The sequence below is a fragment of the Seriola dumerili genome, unplaced genomic scaffold (genome assembly GCF_002260705.1).
Source record: "Seriola dumerili isolate Sdu_G_001 unplaced genomic scaffold, Sdu_1.0 BDQW01000011.1, whole genome shotgun sequence".
Taxonomy (NCBI): domain Eukaryota; kingdom Metazoa; phylum Chordata; class Actinopteri; order Carangiformes; family Carangidae; genus Seriola; species Seriola dumerili.
In genome coordinates, this window is record NW_019174266.1 from 2522722 (window position 1) to 2546251 (window position 23530).

Below are 23530 nucleotides of genomic sequence, written 5' to 3' on the forward strand. Positions count from 1 at the left end.
AAGCTGGGGCTATGGGAAGTGACAGATAAACACCAGTGTATGAAGGGATGTTTTATTATCTAATTTAAAAGTAAAAATATGTGCAAATTATGCATACTCAGTTTTTATAAGAGAGACTAGATGGTCTGCCATCATGAAACGTCACACATTGAGTGAAATGTTTTTTCTGATATTTAAATATTTTGAGCACACACAAAGTTCATATTTTTTCAGATTATATTCTGCCGTTTCTTCAGCCGCTCTTTTAGAAGAGCCGGAATCTGATTGGTTGCGAGCGTCTCTATTGTGACCGGATGACAGGTTAGCAAGTGGATTCATTTTGAATCTGTCCAGATTTGTTTTCAGGCCCTAGCTCACTTTTAATAGTTAAAGAGTGAACATCAACCAAATGTTAAACTGCAGTACAGTGAAAATTTCAACTGTGGTGTGGATCAAAGAAAATGAACCAGAAGTAAAATTGGTCTTGACGCAGGGATCTTGTATTATAATAACCCATCAATCATCAGATCCTAAGCTGTGTCTCAGAGGAATACTCCTCTGTCAACACACTATGACTCAACATCGTCTTCATTTTAAGTGGACATCAGATCAGATGTCACTATCAATTCCCTAAAGCCACGACCTCTCCTAATACCCCTCACAGCCAATTAGGGAAAGTAATGGCAGCAAACCTTCAATGGCAATGGGCACTAGCTGGTTAGAGCTACACATGCTACCCTGCTAGCCGCTGTCAGTGGGGACAGGGGCTAATGGGCAATCACAGGGAGACTTATGTTGCAAATCAGCCCGATCCGCGGGACTCTACTGGGGATTCCTGTCCAGTGTAGCCTTATTCTGGAGCTTATGATCCAGTAATGGGTGCTTTGGTGGAGATCTGAGAGGGCCCCATGGGAATATAGTGTCAAACTGGCCCAGGCTTCCTCAGGCTAAAAGGGGGCTTTGATAGGCAAAGTAGCTCAGCACAGAGAGCATGGAGGAACAGGTTCCTGCTGATAGGATGTGTCACTACTAACTTGTAGAGAAGCAGTTGACCCCTTTCTTATATTGCCTGAACAGAAAAACTTGTATGTCCGATTTTTTTTCCAGTGATGATGAATGATTTTTGTATTAAATCTTTTGTGTTATTGGTCCATTGGCTCATCGTCTCAAGTCAGAGTGACGTGAATTAACACTGATGATCTTTGATGATGATGATTGTAGTATAGAGATATACAGACATTGTGTGAGAAGTGAATGCAAACTGTGCCACAGCAGTGTCATCCACACTCCCATCACCAACGTACTGCAGCCTGTAACACTGATGCTCAGTAGCCAACTGATGTGTTGTGTGTGTGTGTGTGTGTATAATTATCAGCTGATTTGATTTTGGCACTGATCTGAAATTCAGATGTTTTGGGGTTTTTTTTGAGGTCTTTAGTGTGACGTTAATTGATGTCAAGTCCAAAAGTTTGCTGGGTTCACATTGTATTTTCATGCACAGGAAAAACAAACCACACAAAAGGCTGCAAATGTATTCCTCTTATTATTTGCCTTTAGATATTTATCCCTTCATGAAGTAATACAATCATTAATTAATTTAGTCAGTGAGGAAATCAAGATGTCTTTTGCATGAGACAGCTGAGCACAAATCAAAACCATTACAAATTATCTAAAAATATTAACAAAAGAAGTAGAGTGTTTCAGTGGAACGACTGCCTCTAACTTCAGTTTGTTTTGCAGTTACTTTAAGTAGTGTAAAGTACCAAAGAACAGTCTTCCATACAACTGATCTGGTGTCGCCGTGGTTATTGGTTTTTATCTTCAAGTGAGGATGTCACACCTCTTGCCATTGATGAGACATTTATAAATGAGTTTCCAAATATGATGGTTGTCACACTCTTTTTGTGAGTTAGCGGTAAAACAAATGTGCTGTTTTGTATGATTCGTACATGAACCTGTTCGGAGCTGTCACATGTGTCTCTGTCACCACTGAGCAGAATATTGACATGATTGAGAAATTGAGCATGATGGTCTCTCATTGCTCGTTATTGATCACGATAATCCTATAAAGAGAACACTAGCCCTGTCGATGTGTATACTTGTGTAGCATGTATGTGTGTGCATGTGGGAGGGGTGTTTAGGCTGAGTTACAGGGGTTTATGCCGTCTGTTGGTCCTGTCAGCGGATGGGTGGGTGTGTGGTGAAGAATGGTGAAGGCAGGTGGTGTGACTAAAGCGAGGACTGGACCGAATTGGGCGGATGCAGGCTTTGGCTGAGGGAGGAGGAGATGGGACAGGGGTGTCACCAGTCGACGGGGCCTGTCCGAAACAGTGCCGTACACCACACCCACCCAACTGTTCCTCTTTCAGCACCCTTCTGCCCATTTCTCCCTCTCTCCTTCTCTCACTCTCTCTGTCTCGCTTTATCTTTCTCCTCCTCTTTTCTTTTCTTTTCGAAATGCATTGTTAACAAAACGGTTTACAAACCCTGGCTGGTACATTATCCACGACCGCCTCCTGTGAGATTGATTTAAGCAAATGGATTCAGAAAGGGAGGGAGGGACGGAGAAGGGGGTGAGGGGTGGGGGGTGGGGGGGTTGCATGGAAAGGATGGAAAAGGAGAAAGTGAAAAGGGGTGTGTTCCTCAGTGCAGCAGCTTTACAAAACCACCACATGGGCCACGTTGAATATTCCCTTTTCTCTTGCATTTTGAGAAGCCATACATTAAACGCTCATTATTCAGCCTTTATGTGCAAGAGGAGGCTCCCTCTCTGTGAGGGCAGAGTGGCTGAGGATGGACTATGATCTTCCTGCATATGCATGCATGGAGCATCTTTAGAGGCTTTCTGACATGTATGATATCATCATGACCAAAAGATTTGACTTTCATAAAGCCTGACTCAGGAAAGGGAGGGTGTGTCTATTGCAAGGCTAATTTTTTACGGTGTGAATTAGATTGTCTGCAATGTTTAATAAAGTTGACTTTTCGAGGCGCTGGATTTTCTCACGTATTGGTGCAATAGGGAGAGTTCTGCATTGAGGTCTTTCATTGTCAGATGTGTAAAATCTAACAGAGGAGTATAATGAAACTCTGACAAAAACCATGTAAGAGAAGCTACCAGTTTCTTTTTTTACAAGTTTCACTATTAAAAAAACCCAAAAAGCACAGAAGAAGAGTGTCCTGGTCCTCGCCGGCCTTTATCCTCACACACTCTCAGAAAGGACACACTTCAGCTATGGATGATTTTCTTTCACTTTTACTTTTCATTTGACTTTTTAACTATATCATTTCACTTTCAACTCCACTTTCACAGTCCTCACTACTTCTTCCAACAATAGGATCCTTTTCTAGAGGTGTGTGTGTGTGTATGTGTGTGTGCGAGGAGGGGGGAGCAAAGGTTAAACTGGGCATCCCATCATGATAAATCACTGGTTAATGAGGAGTCCATTGTGTCCTCACACATTGTGTCCCCCCCCTGCTCTCCTCCTCCCCCTCCTCCTCCTCCTCCTCCTTGTGTCCCTTAGACCGCTACCTTCGGGTTGTTAAGCTGACACAGATAATGAACTGGCCGCTTTGAACTGTCCTCACAATATTGACTGGTTGCACACAGCAGATGTCTCCCTGGCAGAAAGCAACTGGTAAAAGCACATTAGGTTAACAAAGAGAGCTTTGCTTTGCAGGGGTGGGGACTGGAGAGGAGGTGGCAGAGGGGTCTGTGTGGGTGTGTTGTGAGGTGGTGGGGGCAGAGGGATGGGGGGGCAGAGGGCAAGCTTCAGAGTTGACAGATCTGGGGGATTATATCAAAACAACACTTTTGTCGATTATGTGACGAAGAGAAGAAGCGACAAAGAGAGGACACGTTTTGAAAGAGAATATCTTCACAGGCTTGCGTCGTGTTATGAGTGTGCTTCGGGTGATAATCTTTTTTTAACTCGTAGTAAATAAACACAGTATAAAAGGCGACAAAAAAGTACTTTTAAGCACAAATAAAAAATTGGAAGGTGAAAACTATAGATTTGCATTTGCAGTGTAAGTGGAAGAGCTAGTGTGTCACCTACTAACCATGTAGTTTAAATATTTTAATGGATGGTTTATAGTTTTATATATTTTTAGATATTCTCTTTGTATAATTCAAGGGTGCCTCTGGTTCTCAGTCATTTCTGGAAGAAAGTAAAATAGGCAAAATCACATAATCAATCAGAGTGAAGTCACAGTGTAGTTGAAGTGCATATTGATACTCGTAACGATAACTTAATTTTTATTTTAGATTATTGCAAACTTTAAATCCACTTTCACAGTTTGCACAACTCACAGGTTCGCTCATTGATGTCTGAAAGCTACATTAAAAAAAACATCCAACTGCCTAAAACACAGGTACATGGTTTGTGAAGTGGCTGTTTACGATGTAATATATGCAAAACCACCGGTACGGTCCTTTTAAAGATAACAATCTGAATCACAGTTTGGTGAGTTGATTCATTTGGTCTATAGATAACAAAATGATTAACTTGATTTTCAGTCTGCCCCTCGTTATTGTTGTTGAGTGAATGCAGCGCGGCCTGTGAGCCGACTGGTTTCTTTCTGGCAGTGGGACGGGTGTCTAATGGGTCAATAATAAGCCGTGACTAACCGTCTCCCTGAGGAGCAGCTTGGCCAGACACACACTCACAGAAAGCAGCAGAAAGGTATGAGCCACCAACACTGATTACCATATAATTGCAGCCATTGTATTTGACATGGAGAATTAGTAGCCCGCTAGGTGGCTAACTGGCCTTTTATTCAGCTTCGGACTGGACAAAAAAACACACCCACACACAGACAGAGACACACAACTAATACTGGATGGAATATGCATTTATGTGCACACAATTATTTGTGTCATGACAGTACACCTCCCTTCATGGAAATCTCAAGTCTCCAAAATTTGGAACTTTTCAGGAACAAACAGCTTTTGATGACGATGTGTTTTGATCTTATTTGGGAGACTTTTTTTATTTCAAGAAGATGAAGCTGAGAATCTTTCAGCTGCTTGAGAAATATTCTTTGGTTTTCACACGACAACAGATAATATACTTTAATATAATTCAAGATAATGATTCAGTATTGGAAAATCAACATGAAAGAGAGAGCTTCATTTCATTCAGGGAATCTGATAAATGAAATGGATACTTTTTAGCTTCTTTTAAGATTAACCTCCAGCCTTTATCAGCTCTCTCACACCTGTTTCTGTTGAGCCACCACACGAAATCAAACTGGAAATGCAGAGAAACATCTTTCCTGTTTCAGCTGCACCGTTTTAACCGTTCGAGTTCAAGGATCAGTGTTCATACACACTGGATAATCTGCTGTGGCCTATTCAGATTCCTCCTTGCCACTTTGAAAATTACACACGCCGCCAGTTGTGAAGTTGTGAGCTTTTCCCACAAGGAACCACGTCCTCAGACTTTGAGGCACGGAACGATTTGATTTGGTTTCTGGCATACGAGTCAAGAGGGTTAACAAGACCCACCGCCATGGAGTCCCTTCACCCCACGTGTGGCTAAACGATCACTTCCCTTGCGCGCCTCACATCGCAACAAATCTCCTTTCATGATCACTTTTCACTCTTTCTCTTTCTTGCCTGACTGAGTCCTTTTAAAGTGAGAGGGAGAGGAGAGAGAGTCAGGGAGAGAATTTCTTTCCCTCTTAAAAGTTTTGTGTGAGGACGGCTGAGTGAGCGTCCATTATAGAAAAGGCCCAGACCACCACTGGATGACCCTGCTTGGAGTGACAAAACCCAATTGGTCACGGCCGCCAGCAGCTAATGGGCCAGAGAGGAATAGCCCTGGGTGGGTAATGACTGTATTCTCTGCTTTTCTCTTTACGCCCTTCTGGTGCCCTCGTACCCCCCGCCTTACCTCATCAGCCACCAGCCCCATGCCCTCCCCATATACCCCTGCACCCAACCCTGTGTGCCCCCCTGGCCTTCCCTTCTAGTGTCACTTACACTAACACACACATCTACACAATGCTGTTGGTCACAGTGTCTGTCTGTGTGGTGCACTTGGCAACAGATGCTGCAGACAGATCAGGCAGAGAGAATCAGGGGACCATATGTTTGGATGAGTCATGGTCTTCCTGCCTTTCCCACAGAGTGGAGCTCGATGGAGGGGTCTCTGTCAGACCCAAGTTAGGACTTGTGGTTCATGGAGTCAGTGAACTAAACAGTTGCATTTAACGTAAAGAGGACCAAAGGTTCAATGAGAACCGCAGTCTCCATATCTGCAGAACAAAATAAGTTGTTTCATCAGTGGCTTCAAAAATGACTCACATGACTCACACTAAAGCTTCTTGATTAAGATCAGGGAAATATGCTGATATAAAAAAACCAAACAAACTCCAGTCTCCCACATGAAAGTCACATGTTCTTCACGCCCACCCACCAACCCGACCTTCATATCATGACTTTCCACCTTTCTTACGTAGAGTGCACACTACTTCCTGCATTGGCTCTGAACGCTAGCACTGGATGTAAATGTGTGACCTTTAATTTTTTTGCAAGTCCAGTGTAGAAAAACCAAAGAAAAACGCCCCTAAGACTTAATCTACCAATGTAAAAATCCTTTTCCACATGAACATGCTTTCAAAATGTATTGACAACCCTGAACTTGCACTCAATCCTGGCCTTTTTTATCATGGCAAGATGATAATTTGTGTCCATGTAAGTGATCATTTGGACGTAACAAATGCTCGACTTCCATTTTATTAGTTGGAATATTTATTTTAATTCTGCTTTATTATGTAGCAAATAATTAAAACTGGTAAATGTTTGGAATTAAGGAGCCTAAAGTCTATTTATACTTTCACATTGGCAACTTTCAAGAGTGTGATCACTTAAAGGAAGTCTCTTTTTTTTTTGAAATTCTCATGTAATTGATTATGGGTGACTGTTTATGAGATACAGGTGTTTGAGGTGGTAGAGGCGCTGAAAAGAAAGCGGCATTTTATTTTCTAAATGTGCAGGAAATCATATAGTGCAGTGTTTAGATCTACCTATTTTAGGAAACTCTGAAAACAGTCATGGGAGTGCTGAGTTAAAGGGCCTTTACACTGCTTATTTCCTTGTGCAAACTCAAAATTTCCATCTTCCCAGCATCTGTGGAATCTGGTGTACAAGAAGCTGTAAATCAAATGGGGTGAATATAATTATGATGGAGTGATTTTGAAAAACAGAGAAAGTTTGATTCTACAACTCAAATAGAAGATCTACTGTCAGCTGGTTCGAAGAGAGATAGAGAGAGGAAGCTCCAGTGATAGCTCGGAAAACAAAGTAAGGACCAAAATTAAGAAGTACTAAATTCTTAAAAACAAAACAACATTACTTGCTATTTGTGGTGGTTTTTAAATTTGAAATTGGCTGCAGTGTTCCTAAGTCACACTTTCATTGGCCTCTCCCAGCACACACCTTTAAATCACTTCCTGCTTGTACAAAACTGTATATATTATTGCATTAGTACAACTTTGTAGACTTTATAGTAATTAGCAGGAAATCTCAACCCACTGTGTGATGAAGATATATAAGTAATCATGATTTGTTTTGAAAAGGTGAAAATCAGAACCCTGGCTGAAAGTGACGGTTTCCTGTTTGTGAAAGTGAAGTTGACGATAACGCACTTTCTGGCAAGACAGTTTGGGGATGCAGGGTGGTGGTAGTGGTGGAGTGGTTGGCAGTAGATAGGAGGGGTAGATGTAGGAGAGAGGAGGAGGAGGTGGTGGTGGTGGTGGTGGGCAGGTCACACTAGCTCTATTCAGGCCCTAAGACAACACCACACAGAATGATAGACTCCTCAGGATTGTTTGTCCCTCAGGGGCCATTCTCTCTCCTGTCTCCCTCAATGGCACCCTTAGTCGCACATGAGAGGCTGGAACAGGTACCAGAGAGAGAGAGAGAGAGAGAGAACGAGCACGAGTGTGTATGTGTGTGTGTGTGTGTGTGTGTGTGCGTGTGTGTGTGTGTGTGTGTGTGTGCGTGTGCGTGGCGTTTGAAGGGTGGAGCGGGGTGGTGGAGGTGGGGTTGTATTTTAGAGATAAAGCCTCCTAGTCCTATGGTTGATTGCCCCGCTATAGACAGTCACTCAGTGGCTCTGAAAGGCTCCCTCAGACGCCAGTGAATAAACTCTTACTCTTACGCTTCCATACATCACCCTCCACCTCCCATCCCACCCTCCTCCTCTGGCAGATCCACCCCCTCCACTCTCTCACTTTGAATTTTCCGGGGATTTGAGCACTACCCCTCCAACCTTCCTCCCTCCCAAAAGTCTCCACACTTCTCCAAAAAAAAAAAAAAAAAACCTTTGTCTTTCTCTTAACCTTTCCATACTTACGAACATTAAATGGACAGTGAACATTTCCATAGTGATCATTGTAGCAACAATGCTATTTGGATATTCATGACTTATTGAACATGAGGGACCGTTAATCTCTGAATACTTTTTTTTTTAAGCTTTACAGGAAGGACACCTAAATTAGATACATAATATTTATGGATAGTGGTATTTTGAGGTATTTCTCTGTTCATATTGCTCTTGTAATTGTTACCGCTGACACATAAAAACATATGATATGAAATAATAACATCTGATAGGTAGTGCACTTGTTAAACCACTTTAAAGTTTGACAGCTGGTCATTTTGACCAGTGGCAGGAAACAGGAGTGCTGCCCTCTGTCAGTCGTCTTCCTTCCTGTTGACAGACGGATGCTGAAACGGCGATGTTATCCTGGCAAGCTAACCATTAGCCTGCGTCTCTAAAGGCCATAGTTAGCGCTGTTGTGGCTCCTGTCAGCAGTTTCCTGGCTGCAGGAAGAATCCATCTGACACTGATTGACACAACAGGATGAGCTGACTAATTCATCCTAACAGATCAGAGGTGGGAAGTTACTAAATACATTTACTGAGTTACCAAGTACTGCAGGAACACGGCTTTGATGTACTGGTGCTTAAAGTTTGGGAGAATGTCCTCCACTGCATTTTAACAAACAATATTGAACCTTTCATGTGACGGCTTTAATTGGTAGTTTGGTGGTTTAGGAACACACACAACTTGGTTAGGTTCAGGAAAGATCGTGGTTTGGGTTAAAATGACTTCTTTTTTAAAGTTAGAGGACATTTTTCATCATGGTTATAATAATAAACGATGTGATTATGGTTAGTGATGTTGTTGTTATGATTACAAGAAACCAATGGTGCCTGTTGGCAGGAAACAGGAAAAGAGCAGTGATCTCCCACGTTAAAATCTGTAATTTTGTTGACTAATCCATCCACCACAACCCTGTGTGTCACACTACTTCCTCCTTTGCTCCGGATAAGAAGAGTCATAATTCCAGTTGTACTAATTTGTAACTTGAAAATTGATATATGCTGGTTTTGGGGATTTGCTGAAATGACTGCTGCTGTTGAATTTTACGGTCAGTCAGTCACAAACTCACCCAACCACCAATTTTTATTTTCCTAATACTCTGAATAGCAGCATTTCGCACAATGATTGTTTACTAATATTTTTAAGTTCTATCATTGGTTTACTCTTACTTTTTGAAATTTACTTTTTAAAAATGCAGGACTGTTACTGGTAATGAAGTGTCTCTCCATAGTGACGTTGTAAAACTTTAACTATTCTGCCGCAGATCGGCAAACAACAGCTTCCAGAGATAATGTGGAAAACGAAATAAAAAGGAAAAGAAAGTTATTATTCTCGGTTGATGTGTCCTGCAGATTAAAACAGAGGGAAAATCCAAACGGTTATTTTGAATGCAGCTCAGCTCCCGTGTTGCAGTGTCTCAGGACTGTGCAGTGAAGATGAACAGAGAGTCAATGCGCCCTCAAAGACCTGGGCGGTGAGGCTTTCCACACAGCGGTTTGATTGACACTGTCTGTCACAGGCAATGAACTCAACTCTCGTTCTTTTTTTCCTTTTTTTTTTTTTAACCCTCTCTTTAACCCCCCCCCCCCCCCCATGTACATGTGAATTTCTAACTAAGTTTTACAGTTATTCATTAATGCCTCTTAATTAGTCTTCCCCTTTCTCGACAGTGATACTACACAAACTCACATTTACATTCTTAAACCCCTGACTTCCCAGTCACTGTAATACATTTACATTTTCTAACCTTTATATGTAAAGCCAAGTGGCCAGAGGAGCTGAATGTTGCCTCCTTATGGTGCAGCCTGGTTTAAGCCATTCAAATTCAGCTTCAGTGTGGAGGTGCAGGGCTTTGCATATTCCTCAGTCCTCTGGGACCTTAGCACAGGCAGGCCTACCTTTGTCTGCACCTCAGCCTGTGGACCTCAGGGAGTTTCTTTGCTCTGATCAGGCCTCAATTTAAACAAGTGAAACAAAAAAAGCATTTAAACCAACCAGGTTCCCTCCATCAGAGATTTATTTGCAAGCTGTTGCCCTTCTGCTCCTGCTCCGATTGTAAATGCTAATTCCTCAGGTCTTTTACATTATTTCCTAATCTGTACTTTCACCACACAAAAAAATTTGTCCAATTTACCTGCTTTTGTAAATTCTGAACTCAAACTCAGCGTGGTGTAATTGTGAATCTTCTAAATAGAAGGTAAAGATTTTAAGTTGTGTTTCTTGAGGGAAAGTAGGCCATCTGATTAGTTGTCTTTTTTTCTCCAACTGTTATTTTCTTTTTAATGACACATTCAGCCACTTCAAAATCTTCTTCAACAATAGATCTAATATAGGATACCCTCCAGCCCTCTCCCTCACCTCTGTTTCAATCGTCTCATACACTTGTGAGGAACTATGGCTAAATTAGTCTGCTTAGAAACGGAGAAGTGCCTTAATTAAAACTTCATCCTCTCTCCAAATCCCCCTTCTCTGCTTTATTCTTCTCTTCTCATCCTCTTTCCTCCTCCACGGCCGCGTCTCATCCAGCAGACAGAAGGGGGGCATCGTTGACTTGCACTCCTAGGCTTTCACTTGTTCGCCGGCCTCAATAGAAACTCCCTGTTAGATACAATGACCTTGCAAATTAAAGGAATGACTGTCCAAATTAAATCAAGCAAGGCAGCCCCATGCAGGCAGCCGGGCTCTCAGTCTGAGCTTAGCCTGCTCTCTCCTCACACCCCCTCTCTCCAACCCTTCAGTCTTTCTCATAAGCGAGAGGTAAGCGCAGAGAGTGAATGGAGTTTTTCTTCACAGTCCTCCTTGAGATGCTACTTCTTGCTAATTAACTAGTGCTCTTTGTCATCTCCTCTGTGAGTATGAAGGACCTTGGGGGGACTGAATAGAGCTTTCTCAACTGGCAACCTTTGCCAACTGTCTCCTGCTCTCATGAACTCTTCATTCTGATCTCTTTGTCAGATGTTGCAATAGCGAATGAATTGATAGTGCTTTTATTAATTAGTTTTTTTGCGCGCCGTCGATGCCATTATCGTCACCGACTCGTGAGTTTTTGGAGGGAAGCGGCCGATTGTGATCAACATTTTTGTGCTTGCCAGTCATTAAAAATGAATTTTCATATGAAAGAGGAGTAAAAACGTTAACTTCAAAGTGTTTGTGTGTGTAGTCTCTTTGCATGTGAATGCAGCCATGATCCCTGGACTCAAGAGACAGCCTATCATGGCCTGTCATCGCTAATCCTTGAAATATTGTCCCAGTTCAATGAATGGTGTAAAATTGGAACATATGTGTCATTATTCTGTAAATCTTTCATTATACCGTGATCGCCTGCTTGTCAGCCCATCCTCACCTCCTTTCACAGACCATTCCTCACAAGCTGCAAACATCCCGTTTAACAGTAATTATTTGCAAGTAATGTCAGATTTTACCGCAAACACGTAGAAAATCCAGTTTCTCCCATTGCATGAATGATCGCTGTGGATTTACTTCAAGGAGATGCATGAGTAAAACTATGTGTCTGCCTCTGACAACAAATGGTAGCTATAATTTCCCATCCATCTGCTGGGATCTTGGAGATTGTCGGAGATCTTGCCAGGCTGCGCTGGTTGGACACACGTCGTAAAGCTAATAGGGTTGGACTCCCAGACTGTGACACTGAGATTTGCTTCTCCCTTGATCAATTAGTCTCCGCTTGTCCCACTGTATCAGCCTCAGAGGAAAGACTGTAAAGATCCATCAAACTGTTGACTCAAAGGCAAGACGATGGGAAAAAAGAACCACGACCCTAATAGCTGGAATCACACACTATCCCATGAAAACTAGATAGTAAAACAACTGGAACCAAAACCTCTTGCTCTGTGTGTGGCACGGCAAACAATAGGTCACTCTCTAAGTTTTACATCTTCCATATTCCCTGAACAGAAGGCAAAGGTGTAAGAGGTCATCAAGCTCCTTCCGTCGTTGACCCGGCTCATATTTTACCAAATGAAAGGATGACATCTCTTTTCAAAGCTTTACCTAAAGTGATTTTCTGAAGGCAAGTGAAAGTTTCAAATTCCTGCTCCCCGGCTTGTTGTCTTTGGAGTGGACTCTGTCTCAGGCCATTGTGCTCCCCTTGACCTTAAGTGTCTTATCATTTGGCCCCGGAGAGCAGAGGTCACTCTGCAATAGGTGACCCTTCCCCCTGCCCGCTCCATTTTGCTTTTGTACAAGTACAAGAGGTCTCTATACGAAGACTCTCCAGCTGAAGATAATATACAAAGTACTCTAAGATAAATCTCAATGGAGCTTTTGAAAAACCAGGAATAGAAGAGGAATGGAAAAGATTCACATAATTCTGGACAAGATTTCCAGACTTCAGCAGTCTTCTGTAAAGTTTGTCTTCCATGTTATTTCTGGTGGACTGGTTTAACCCCACATCCTGGTCAGGAGTTTATCATAAAAGGCCAATTGCAATCCTGGTGTCTCTTTGTTCACTTAGCTGATAACTGGGGGAAAAAAACCATGAAAGTACTCCCACGTCTCCCTGTGTCTCTGATTTGGATAAAGTGGGTCATTTCTCGCTCATTAAGCTGAAACGGCTCTGAGCTCAACATGGCTGCTAAACCTGAAGAGAGAGGAGGCGTGAAGAAGAAGAAAGGGGGAAATGGACTGCAGGAGATGGTAAAAGGGATAGACTGGTGATGGTTTGGAGAACTGACAAGCAGAGGGGGGAGTTAAAGACCTGGGGGAGCAGAGGTCACCTCACCTAGGGCCTATTGGATCTGCCATAATGCAATGATGGGATCAGTTACAGGCCACACTGAGACAGAGACCCAGCACAGACCAATGGCTCTAAATGGTTGCATGTGACTTTGAGATGCAGGACTTTGACTGCTCCAGGAATCAGACCTGTGGGGTCTGCTGTGTGGAAAGTCAGTCAGACCGCATTACTGCTGCCTGTATGACTAAAGACCCTGACCGTCCTGATGGTCATCATGCCTCACAAAGTTTCAACGGGGTAAATGGACCGGCTGACGGTCCGCATCCGGGTTGGAGAGAACTGCAGTGGCCTTACCGGCCTCTGCTGCTGGCCACCAGCAAATTGCCAACTCATACTGAGGCCCACAGATGTTTCAAACCATGTGACCGCTGTCAAGGCTTTATCGTCTATCTAGGGGAGTTACACAATGTCTTTGTTTTGGCTTTATACTGCAGTACACTGGATATGACATGAAACGCTGGTTATTATGTTCAAATGGCTGGCTCTCAGCTGGGACTGCATCCAATTACTATTTAATTCTCAGTTTATCTATTGATTGTTTTTTTTGTTTGTTTAGTCAGTTCTAGCCTTTACAAGGTCCCAGAGACTAATGCAACATTTTAAAATAGCTTGTTTTGTCTAACCAACGAACTAAAACCCAGTATGTTCAATTTCCAATGAACCAATGGAGAGAAGCAACAAATTCTTACACTTGAGAGGCTGGAGCGAGATAATATTTGTGTATTTTTGCTCATTAAATTACCCACACAATTCAGGAAAATTGGTGCATATTAATTTTCTGTTGGTCACATTTGATAATAATGTTACTAATCATTTGTCGTAAGTTGGGGCGCTATGTATTAAAAGGTGTTAATAGTCCTGCACTGATGATTTGCTGTGGATGTTAACTAACAGAGACAGAACAATTCAAAATGTGTTGTTTATGACTGCACTGTACAGTGAGTAAGGGAAGCTTGAGGGAAGGAGATTCATCCAAATATTCCAGTCAGTTTGGAGGATCATAAAATGCATCTGTTGTGTGATGTTTTAAAGTTCATATCAGTAATTTCCTCGGAGGCCAAATTCAACAGGAGACTTGGATGAAACTCTCTTGAAACTTCTCAAATGAAATCCACAGAATCTGAAGGTCAGCAGTGTTTTCTTTGGTCATGTTCATTCATGACAACATAAACACTGAACTCTTGCTCCCCGCTATGTTTTTTTTTCCCCCCTCAACGTGAAAGAAGATGAGTGGAAAAAGCTAAATGTTCTGTCGTTTTGTTGTTGATCTTCGATTAATCATGAGAGGCCAAGTGCAAGAAGAACCGTGTCCAGCCTTGTTTATGCAGGGCTCAGCTAGGGCCCTTCCAAACACACATACACACACACACACACGCACACACGCACACACACACCCACACCCACACCCACACACACACAGTGGCACATGCAAACACACACTTGTGCAGCAGGAGCAGCAGCAGCACTGAAAAGATCACTGGTTTCCTCCTGTTATGCAAATGCATCAAAACGCTTGAGTGAGAATTATATATGAATCCAATGAGGCTTTTTCTCTCTTTTAGAAATGCTTAGCCACAAGTACTGAGAGCCCTCAATGGCAAGCGTCCGCTTCACTCCCTGGCCATGCGTATTATTCAGCTTGACGAGACGCAAACTGACATAAGCACCCGGGCTCACTTTCACCCACTGGCAATCCGATTATATGGCCAACACGGCATCAATGCTGCAGGGCCAACAGGCAGTGAAGTCCGTCAAGCATCCCCTCCTCCACCCAAGCCCCTTCTTTCCCCATTCATACCTTCTTCTTCTTCTTCTTCAACTGCCCCGCACAGCCACCCCTCCCACACACACACACACACACTTCTTCAAGCCTCCAGTCCTAGTAAACAACAAAACTCCAGTCCAGAATCCTCAAATAGCAAGTTATAGACCACGCAAAACTTTACTAAAAAACATGGAAAAATAGTGAAGTAAAACTTTTGCTTGCTCGTTTTAAGGGACTTATCTTTGTCTGTGCATGACTAAAACAAGAAGTATTAGCTCATTTCATAATCACTCATGTTGCATGTAACTGAAAAAATCCTAAACAAGCATTTTATTACATTTTTTTGTCTGTCTCAAGCTTGTCTCTGCCAGCTGTGCTGCTCTGTAGAGCACAAAGACAGCATTATACAGCTGCATGTGGTGGCCCTCTGAACTCTGTCTAGTGCCTGTTCATTCCATAATAATCAGATATTAGCAGCTATATCTATATCAAACAAGTGCTGCAGGTCGGCCTGACCAGGAGAGTCACCCCTAACGTCACAATGGGACTCCTAAGCTAAACTGGTGTTGACAACCACAGAGCCTGGCCTTCTTTTCCGTGCTGCGCACTGACGCTTGGGTCCTCAGACGGGGCACCCGTTGAAGCAGTGGGTGTTTACATGACGCTACCCGATAAGACTGCCAGGTGCTCGGGGGGGTTGGAGTGGAGGCTCCCCTTGCAAATCGCCTCGCATCCGTGAAACTAATGTAGAGATGAGATTAAACTTGCAGAGAGATACATTTGCAATTGATTAACGCTGAGCCACTGTGACAAATTGTATATACTTTTGAAGGAGTGTGTGCAAGTCTTTGTGTGTGTGCGTGTGTGTGTGTGTGTGTGTGGACTTACTACAATATCACTGCCAGATTATTGTTAAAACTAAAGAGGCTGGTTAAACAACTACTACTTACACCTGATTCTGTGTATTTTTGAGCACCAGATGCTTTTGTCAAAAAGGAGAATTAAAAATATTTAGATTTAAATAATTTCTAATAATTTCAGATGGAGTTTAATGAGCCAATGGAGGATGTTCCACCTGCCTGCCTGTCCCTTCTAAAACAAGGATTTAGAGGACTACTGTGCTTCCTCTGCACCCCTCTGTTTTGTCTTGTATTAATGAGCAATTAACTTTGCATACAAGGTCACGGACAATGGTATTGGTTGTCAGATTATGCTAATGCTCTTGGCTGTGGCTGCACTGAAAGAGGACAGGGAATCCCTGTGAATAGAGAGGGTTGTGGCCTTTCTCCAAGATGAGAAAATGATATGCAAACTGTACCAACATGCGCTTTAAGAGGATTAGGACACCACTCGACATCCATACTGACAACTGCTAATAAATGAACAGCAAAAAGGAGAGGCAAGTGTCCCGGTCTGGACTAGACAGAACAGTTCTGCTTTGACACTTTCTGCGGTTGAAAGTGGAACTTGTGTGTTACAGTTGGAGCAGTTAATGAAAATGTAAACGTGATATGCATGATCTTAATGATGTGATTTGATGAGTGAACGTGGGGGGTGAAGATGAGATCAAAATTGATGACAAAAGCCCAACTGAAAGAATTCAGTGTGGGGTGAGGCAGATGAAAAAAGAGCCTGGGGTGAAACTAAGAAGTTGAACTCCCATGACCAAGTGAGAGGGAACAGGTGCAGCCAGAGTTCATATAGAGCGCTTTGTGCGCTGATATGGCTCCAGTCCATTTGGGGAAGAGGGAGGGGCCCATGTTTAATACAAAGTTAATATCGATTTAATGCTTGTCACTGCTCTTCTGAATCTTGTGGCATTGCTAATTCGCTCAGTGTTGAGCAGGGCTTTTTCACCGCCTGTGCCAGATGCTGCAGGGACCTTAAGAGCCGCCGGTGAGCTGAGGTGAAGCCGCGGCCAAAACACCCCAAGTGGGAGCCGCTGCCGAGGTGAAGCCCGGTCACAAACTGAATCGGCTGAAATAGATGTTTGGTTAACTTCACATGGCAGGAGCGAGGATTCAGTGCGGCTTCATCCGAAACCTGCACAAACGGTCACATTTAAAGGCGCCATGGGCTCAAGAAGTAGAGAGAAAGTTTACTCAAGTAAAAACAATACAAGTGAAAAGTATTTCATTACTCAGAATTGTGATTTTTCAAATTAAAGTATGGTCACAATTGGACATATTTCCAGCAGGATTAAGTATCAAAAGTAAAAGTATTTCCTATGGGTGGTGTTACTTTATTTAATATTATCAGCCAGTCATGTATTTATATCCACGCAGCAGTTTAATGCAGCTAATTTTTTTAATACTGGTGAGTATTTTAATCTGTAACAGCGCAAAATTGGAATCTGCATTAAACAAGTATAGTGAAATATAAAATATCATAAAACCAAGTGCAAGTAGGAAACAGTACTAAAGCAAATTACTATCCATTATTGTTAGTTTACACAGAAAAATCCCTATAAAAAGTTCATAATATTCAGAATTAAGTGTCTATGCCAAACAAATTCAACTTTATTTACTCATCATCCTTTAATAACAATATTGTTACAATATTCCCACTGTGTTGTTAGAAACCTCTGGTTATTAGTGGGTCTACAGTTGTATCTGTCTGTTATTTAATGGCACTGCTAAATTAATAATATGTAATGGCCTATCCATTAACTGACTTGCCTGTGTTTGCATGTACTGCCACAGAAAATGGCTAAACGCTCAGGACGGATGTGTTAACAGAAATAAAGGCCCTCATTTACCAAACCCTGGTGGAGTTGGATGCAGGCTTGAAAGGCTGAGGGGCTGAGATGGATGGACTGGTGACCGGTGTCATATACGAGGCTGCAACCAGTCAGCACAATCTGTTCATCCTGGGTAAAGTGAAAAGATGGGGAGTTCCCTTTCCTCGGTGCGTCCACGTCACCGATAAATAATGAGGGAATAATAAACAGTTAACCACCTGTCGGACCCGCGGCACAATGGCGCGGCCCATAGAGAGCCTCTCATGCATGGGTAACATATTTACTCAGCCCCTTTCACTTAACGAAGCAGAAAGAGACTCAAGACAATGGTTAAGTTCATCTATTTAGTAAACCGGCCTGGCCCTGTCGGAAAACGTACAACAATTCTTTAATAATCTATAATAAATTGCCTATAGCTTACTGTACATAAATATATCTGGAAAATCATGAATTAATTTAGGAATATTCTGGTAATCTACAGATTAATATGAATAATCCTATTGCCTGAAGGGATATTATAGGGACATCCTAAGTGATAAACATCAGTAGGTAATCCCTATGGGGGTATTAACCTACCATAAACATAATATGAATATTATAGTCTATATGACAGAAATACTATATTGAATATTATCATAATAATAATAATAAAATTAAACCGATTCAACTGTATAAATTAAGCATTAGACTCCGACGCACTGTAATTTGTAATAAACGTATATTGGTGATATAGACGCTGGGAAATAGGCTCCTATAAATTATCCTCTAATGCCATGTAAATTTTAACTTGAGATGTTGAATCCCTGCAGGATAATCATGCTACAGTGATGGGACCTCAGTGGGCTCTAACAGGGGGTGGGGCTGTTGTTGGTTGGTAATATTTCAGAGATGTGCTTTTAATGGCTTTAATTCAGCCGCAGCCAGCTGTTTTTACTCGGCCTGGTAAAGGAGCGGGGACGTGGCAAGCTTGCAAAGCTCGTAGAAATTAGTCTCGGTCAGCCAGAGCAGCCTATGCTTCCTGCTAACCATCTGCTTACCGCTCACAAAAGGGGGATTTCGGGCAGCCAAGTAAAGGAATATGGGCTCATAAAAAAGCATTGAAGGTCTCGTTACTTATTGGAGGTGTAGCTGTGGTGGCGCAGCGCGGTGTTAACGCCTGTTTGTGCGTCCTGCGCTCATAAAGCAGACGCACCTCTGATAAGCCCTGACTCTCTCCAAAGGATCATTTCACGGAGGCGTTCCCTTTTTAATTATCGGATTGTGGCCAATTTATATTAGATTGATGCTGAACTACTTATCATCATTTGAGCTGATGCCAAATGATGCAAACTGTCTGGCTGCTTCACTTCAGTCAGAGGAGTCAGTCGGACTCATGTGGACTGTTTTTAAGTAAAAGTTTGTTTATATGCACTTTTATTTAACACCGAGACTTTCTTCTTCATGACTTTTTTATTAACTTGTGTGACAGCCTGAACAATTTCAGTGCGAGCAAAACATATTTAAAATAATAATACAGTCAAAATTAATTTTATTTGGTTTTTCATATTAAGAGAAGATTTATAACATTAAATAATTATGCACATAATCAGTAGAGCTACTCTCCACAGATATATATATATTTTTTTTTTATTGTTGTGTTTTTCCTTAAATAAAAAAAGATTAAATGAAAGATGACAAACATGTTACTTTTAGGCCACAAATATGAAGTCCAGAGCTACATGACGATAAAAGCTATGAATGAAAAAAAAATCCACCATGGATGAGTAAAAATGCAGATAAATAAAATCAAATTAAAATGTTTTTTCGTTTCTTGAATGATTTTAAATCTAAATCAAAGGGTTTTTATTTTAATTGCGTTTCAAACTGGCAACAATTAGTCGTTTTTTCCCCTTTTGGACTTCGATGCGTTTTCGCCTGATTACTCTGGTTTAACTGGTTTTCAGGGGCAAAGCTGACAGAACACGACTATCAGGCTCCAAGTCGCTTTAATAAGAGTTTTATATGGGGTCTCAGTGTCCGCTCATATGAATGCGTTTTAAATCAAATCACAGATGCACTTTTATTCAGCCGGTTAAAATAGCAGAACAAAACCGTCTTTAGAAATAAAGCTTTTTTTATTCCACAGGGCTTTTTTTTGAAGCCGAGAGAGGGAAGGAGAGAAAGGCCGAGGGGCGCCTCCTCCGCAGCTGAGGGTGACAGTTAGTTCATGGTTAACAGGATCATGAGCGCACGGCGCAGGCCGCACACTTCTCCTGTGCGCTCTGTGCCGCGGCTCTGCGCACTGAATGAAGCCTGTGCAAAAAGAGTGATATTTAACACATCTGTTAAAGCGTTTTGATAGCAGAAATCCGTTTAAGACATTATTCCATGACGAGGGCCAGATTGAGTGTTGAGAATCCTATGAAACCCTACAACTGATTTACATTTGAGATGCTGCGCATGGCATCTGCGACTAACAGAGGATGTAGATTTAACAATAAACACAGTCTACTCAGTTGTTTTGTTTATAGTATTAGATAGTTTAAAGCTTAGCTTTATGTACCTGTAGCTATGTTTGTTTTTCAACTCTGAAAATAGAATAAAAGAATAATTTAGCATTTTAACGAGTATATTTTTATATCCTGGATAACAGAAGGACACAGTGAAAGGAAAAGAATAAAGTATCTTTCTTAAAGTGCTCATTAAAAGTCCCCAATAATGAATGAATCTGCAAAGATTGCTCTTTAATTAGGCCGCTTGCCTCTGCCAAACAAAACAAATTGAAAGGAAAGTGGTCAACATGCAAAATTGATGACTGAGCCCCTTTTGTGGACGTTACATTGTGTGTTGCTTGCTTATGAAGTCTAATGCAATCATAAATTGCGTCCTCTGGCCAATCAGCGGGCCGGGGGATAGGGCATGAAAGCGACCCATGTGGAGAACTTTGTTGAGCCCCATTGTGAGGCTGTCAGCCCTGAGAGGAGGGCCGGGGGGGCAGGCTGCTATAAAACTCCTCTCCCCAGAGTGAGGAAACCAGAGGAGTTAGCAGCCATTCACACGACTGATTCTCTCCCAACTGACAAGAGGAGTATTTCAGATTTCACACTGTTTTTTAAACCGGGACCATGATGATCCCAAGCGTCATCGCGCCTCCTGCCCTCTACCCGGGGCTGTACCGCCCCGCCGCGGCTCTGCCGCTCCATCAGACCCTGCCGTCCGCCTTCCCGACCCACTCCAGCTTTCTAGTGGAGGACCTGCTGCGGATAAGTCGTCCCGCCGCCTTCATAAACCGGACTGTCCCATCAGTGAGTGGCTCCCTGCCCACTCCCACCACTACCGTTTCCTTCAGCTGCGCGCCCGTGGAGCGCGCGGTGGCCACCACCGCGGTGACGCGCGAATCGTGCTCGCCGAAAACGTCGCTGCCGAACAGCAAGGACCCAACTTTTCTCAAGTTTGGAGTGAGCGCCATCCTCGCACCTTCACCAAAGACCGGTGAGTAGACAGACTGTCTCCGGCTTCAGTCATGTGTTTCTTTAGATTCATTTTTCTCATTCAGGAATGATTTTAACACGTGTGATGTTCCTCCACAGCGTCCTCACCCCCCACAATCCAAAGCCTGCACTCCAAGACCTTCCCCTTCCCCTGCTTTGACGGAACCTTTCACCCCATATTCAGGACGCCTTATTTACCAGGTAGGCACAACTTTTACGCACTTGGCTTCACGGATTCATAGACTCTGTTTAGCCTTTAGAATTCAGTCTGAACTAACTGCATTTAGATGTAAAACACTTTGAACTCCTGTCATATTTTACCAAAATAGAAGCTGAAAAGGGACAAACAGCCAGAAAAGAAGAAATCACTGTCTTATTAATAGGGACTGCTGGCTCTGGCCCCTAGCCGGACCCACCCACCCACCCCCTAATTAACCAATTATCCCAAATCGTCACGCTCTAAATTTGAGGCGGGGTGGCGAGTTATAGTCCCCCCCTGCTTCCCATTGGGGGGCGTTGTGGCATTTTCCCGGCCCACGTTTTCCCACAGCGCCCGGGGGGCCACCGGGCCGCTGTGGCGGGCAACAAAGCCTTCAGCACCGTGACCAATTTGGTCAGCTCCCACCGGGCGAACCACCCACACACCCTGGAGAGTGACTTTTACCAGGCGGGCCAAAGGCGTGAACCAGTCATGCACTAATTTCCCTATTAGGCGCTATTGAGAGTTTTCAATATTCTCACAAGACCACATAGCGCGTCGTTGTTCCTGATTCTGCTGCGGCCACAGGGCAGCTACAGTCAGGGGCAAGTCCAGGCAGCAGTGTGCAGAGAAGGGAACGTGTTTTGCGCGGTGGGATTTCTGAGTAAAGGGAATATTTGAAAGCCAAACTACAACCAGAATGTCCCAGCTGGGGAAAGTTTTTCCCTGCATGCTGCACGGCCCATAGGATAGGTTACCACTGACCTCCAGTCCTCACTCTCTCTGTGCCCTAAACGTTCCTCTATTCTCCACCCGGGCCAATCAACGAGTTGAGATAAAGAATAATCTCTTAGAAAAGTCTATAAAGTCGCTAGTCCCTGCTTTCATTCAGACAAATCATAATGGAGATGGAGTCTTTTCATGGGCTCAGCTGAATGCCTCAACAAAACAACTCCAGCGCCCTGAATAGCTTTTCGTGTTCATTTAATGAAAATGATTTGAGGGCATGAAGAAAAAAAAATGCGCCATTCCCCTCCACTCTTCACTCCCCCCTCCGGGCATCAGTATTCTGGTATGCAGTTGTGTTTAGTTTGAAAGTGTAAATCTCCTTTTGTTGCGATAATATATGGCCTTCGCCGCCTGTCCAGAGTCTTTTCTGCGTTAGTTCATTACTACACAATTACCGTTCACGGTTTATTAACTCCTCTATCCGCCCTCACAGGGTTCCTTAAAGGATATGCTACCTCTTTACCATACCAATGCGGTTGGGGACCGGCCAATGTGCTAATTAGTCACCTCGTGCCATTTCACTCAAAACAGAGACGTATTGCACAGTTCCAAGGGGGAAAACTTCCAATAATAACCGCTTTAAAAGTATGGCCTTACAGAGACATCACTATAGTCATATAGATCTGCTCTGATGTCTTAGATTTATAAAGCAGTAAGATATTTCCCATCACCCAGCTGCTCCTTTTCTGGCTGTAATGATCATTTCTTCTCTGTGAACATTTGTTTTTCTGAGATGCGACATAGTAAACAAAGCTAACAGGTTGCTGTTTCTCCTCTGTGTTTGTATTGTAGCATCCTCATCCGTTGTTCCCATCCCCGGGACATTTTCGTGGCCCCTGGCCGCCAGAGGGAAACCCCGCAGAGGGATGCTGAGGAGGGCGGTGTTCTCCGACGTGCAGCGCAAGGCCTTGGAGAAAATGTTCCAGAAACAGAAATACATCAGCAAACCGGACAGGAAGAAACTGGCCTCCAAACTCGGCCTTAAAGACTCACAGGTAAAAGTCCACCATAAGCGCTCACGTGGCCTTAAAATGATCAATACGTCGTGCGTAATCTGAGCATAAAGACGCTGCTGCGCATTCCACTGCACCTGACGCAGACGCTTTCCACTCACCGTTTCCCCTTGTCCACAGGTGAAAATCTGGTTCCAGAACCGGCGGATGAAGTGGAGGAACTCTAAGGAACGAGAGCTGCTGTCGTCCGGTGGCTGCCGTGAGCAGACGCTGCCCACCAAAGCCAACCCGCACCCGGACCTCAGCGACGTGGGCAAGAAGTCCTCAGCCGAGGAAGAGGAGGAGGAGGAGGAAGAGTTCGGTAGAGAGAGAATGAGGTCGGCAGGATCCAGCATCTCCTCTCCTTCTCTCTCCAGTAAGCACTCAGACTTCTCAGAGTCAGATGAAGAAGAAATAACAGTATCTTAATTTATTAAAAAAAAA

At 43.1% G+C, this 23530-nt stretch overlaps 1 protein-coding gene across 1 annotated transcript; it reads left to right on the forward strand.

Annotated features, from left to right (window-relative positions):
* Positions 1 to 20740: 20740 nt before the first annotated feature.
* On the forward strand, positions 20741 to 23515 carry dbx1 (developing brain homeobox 1). The gene is made up of 4 exons (XM_022749653.1): positions 20741 to 21107; positions 21206 to 21307; positions 22887 to 23089; positions 23228 to 23515. Exons 1-4 carry the CDS (start codon positions 20741 to 20743, stop codon positions 23513 to 23515), a joined length of 960 nt encoding a protein of 319 aa, XP_022605374.1.
* The last annotated feature ends 15 nt before the right edge of the window (positions 23516 to 23530 follow it).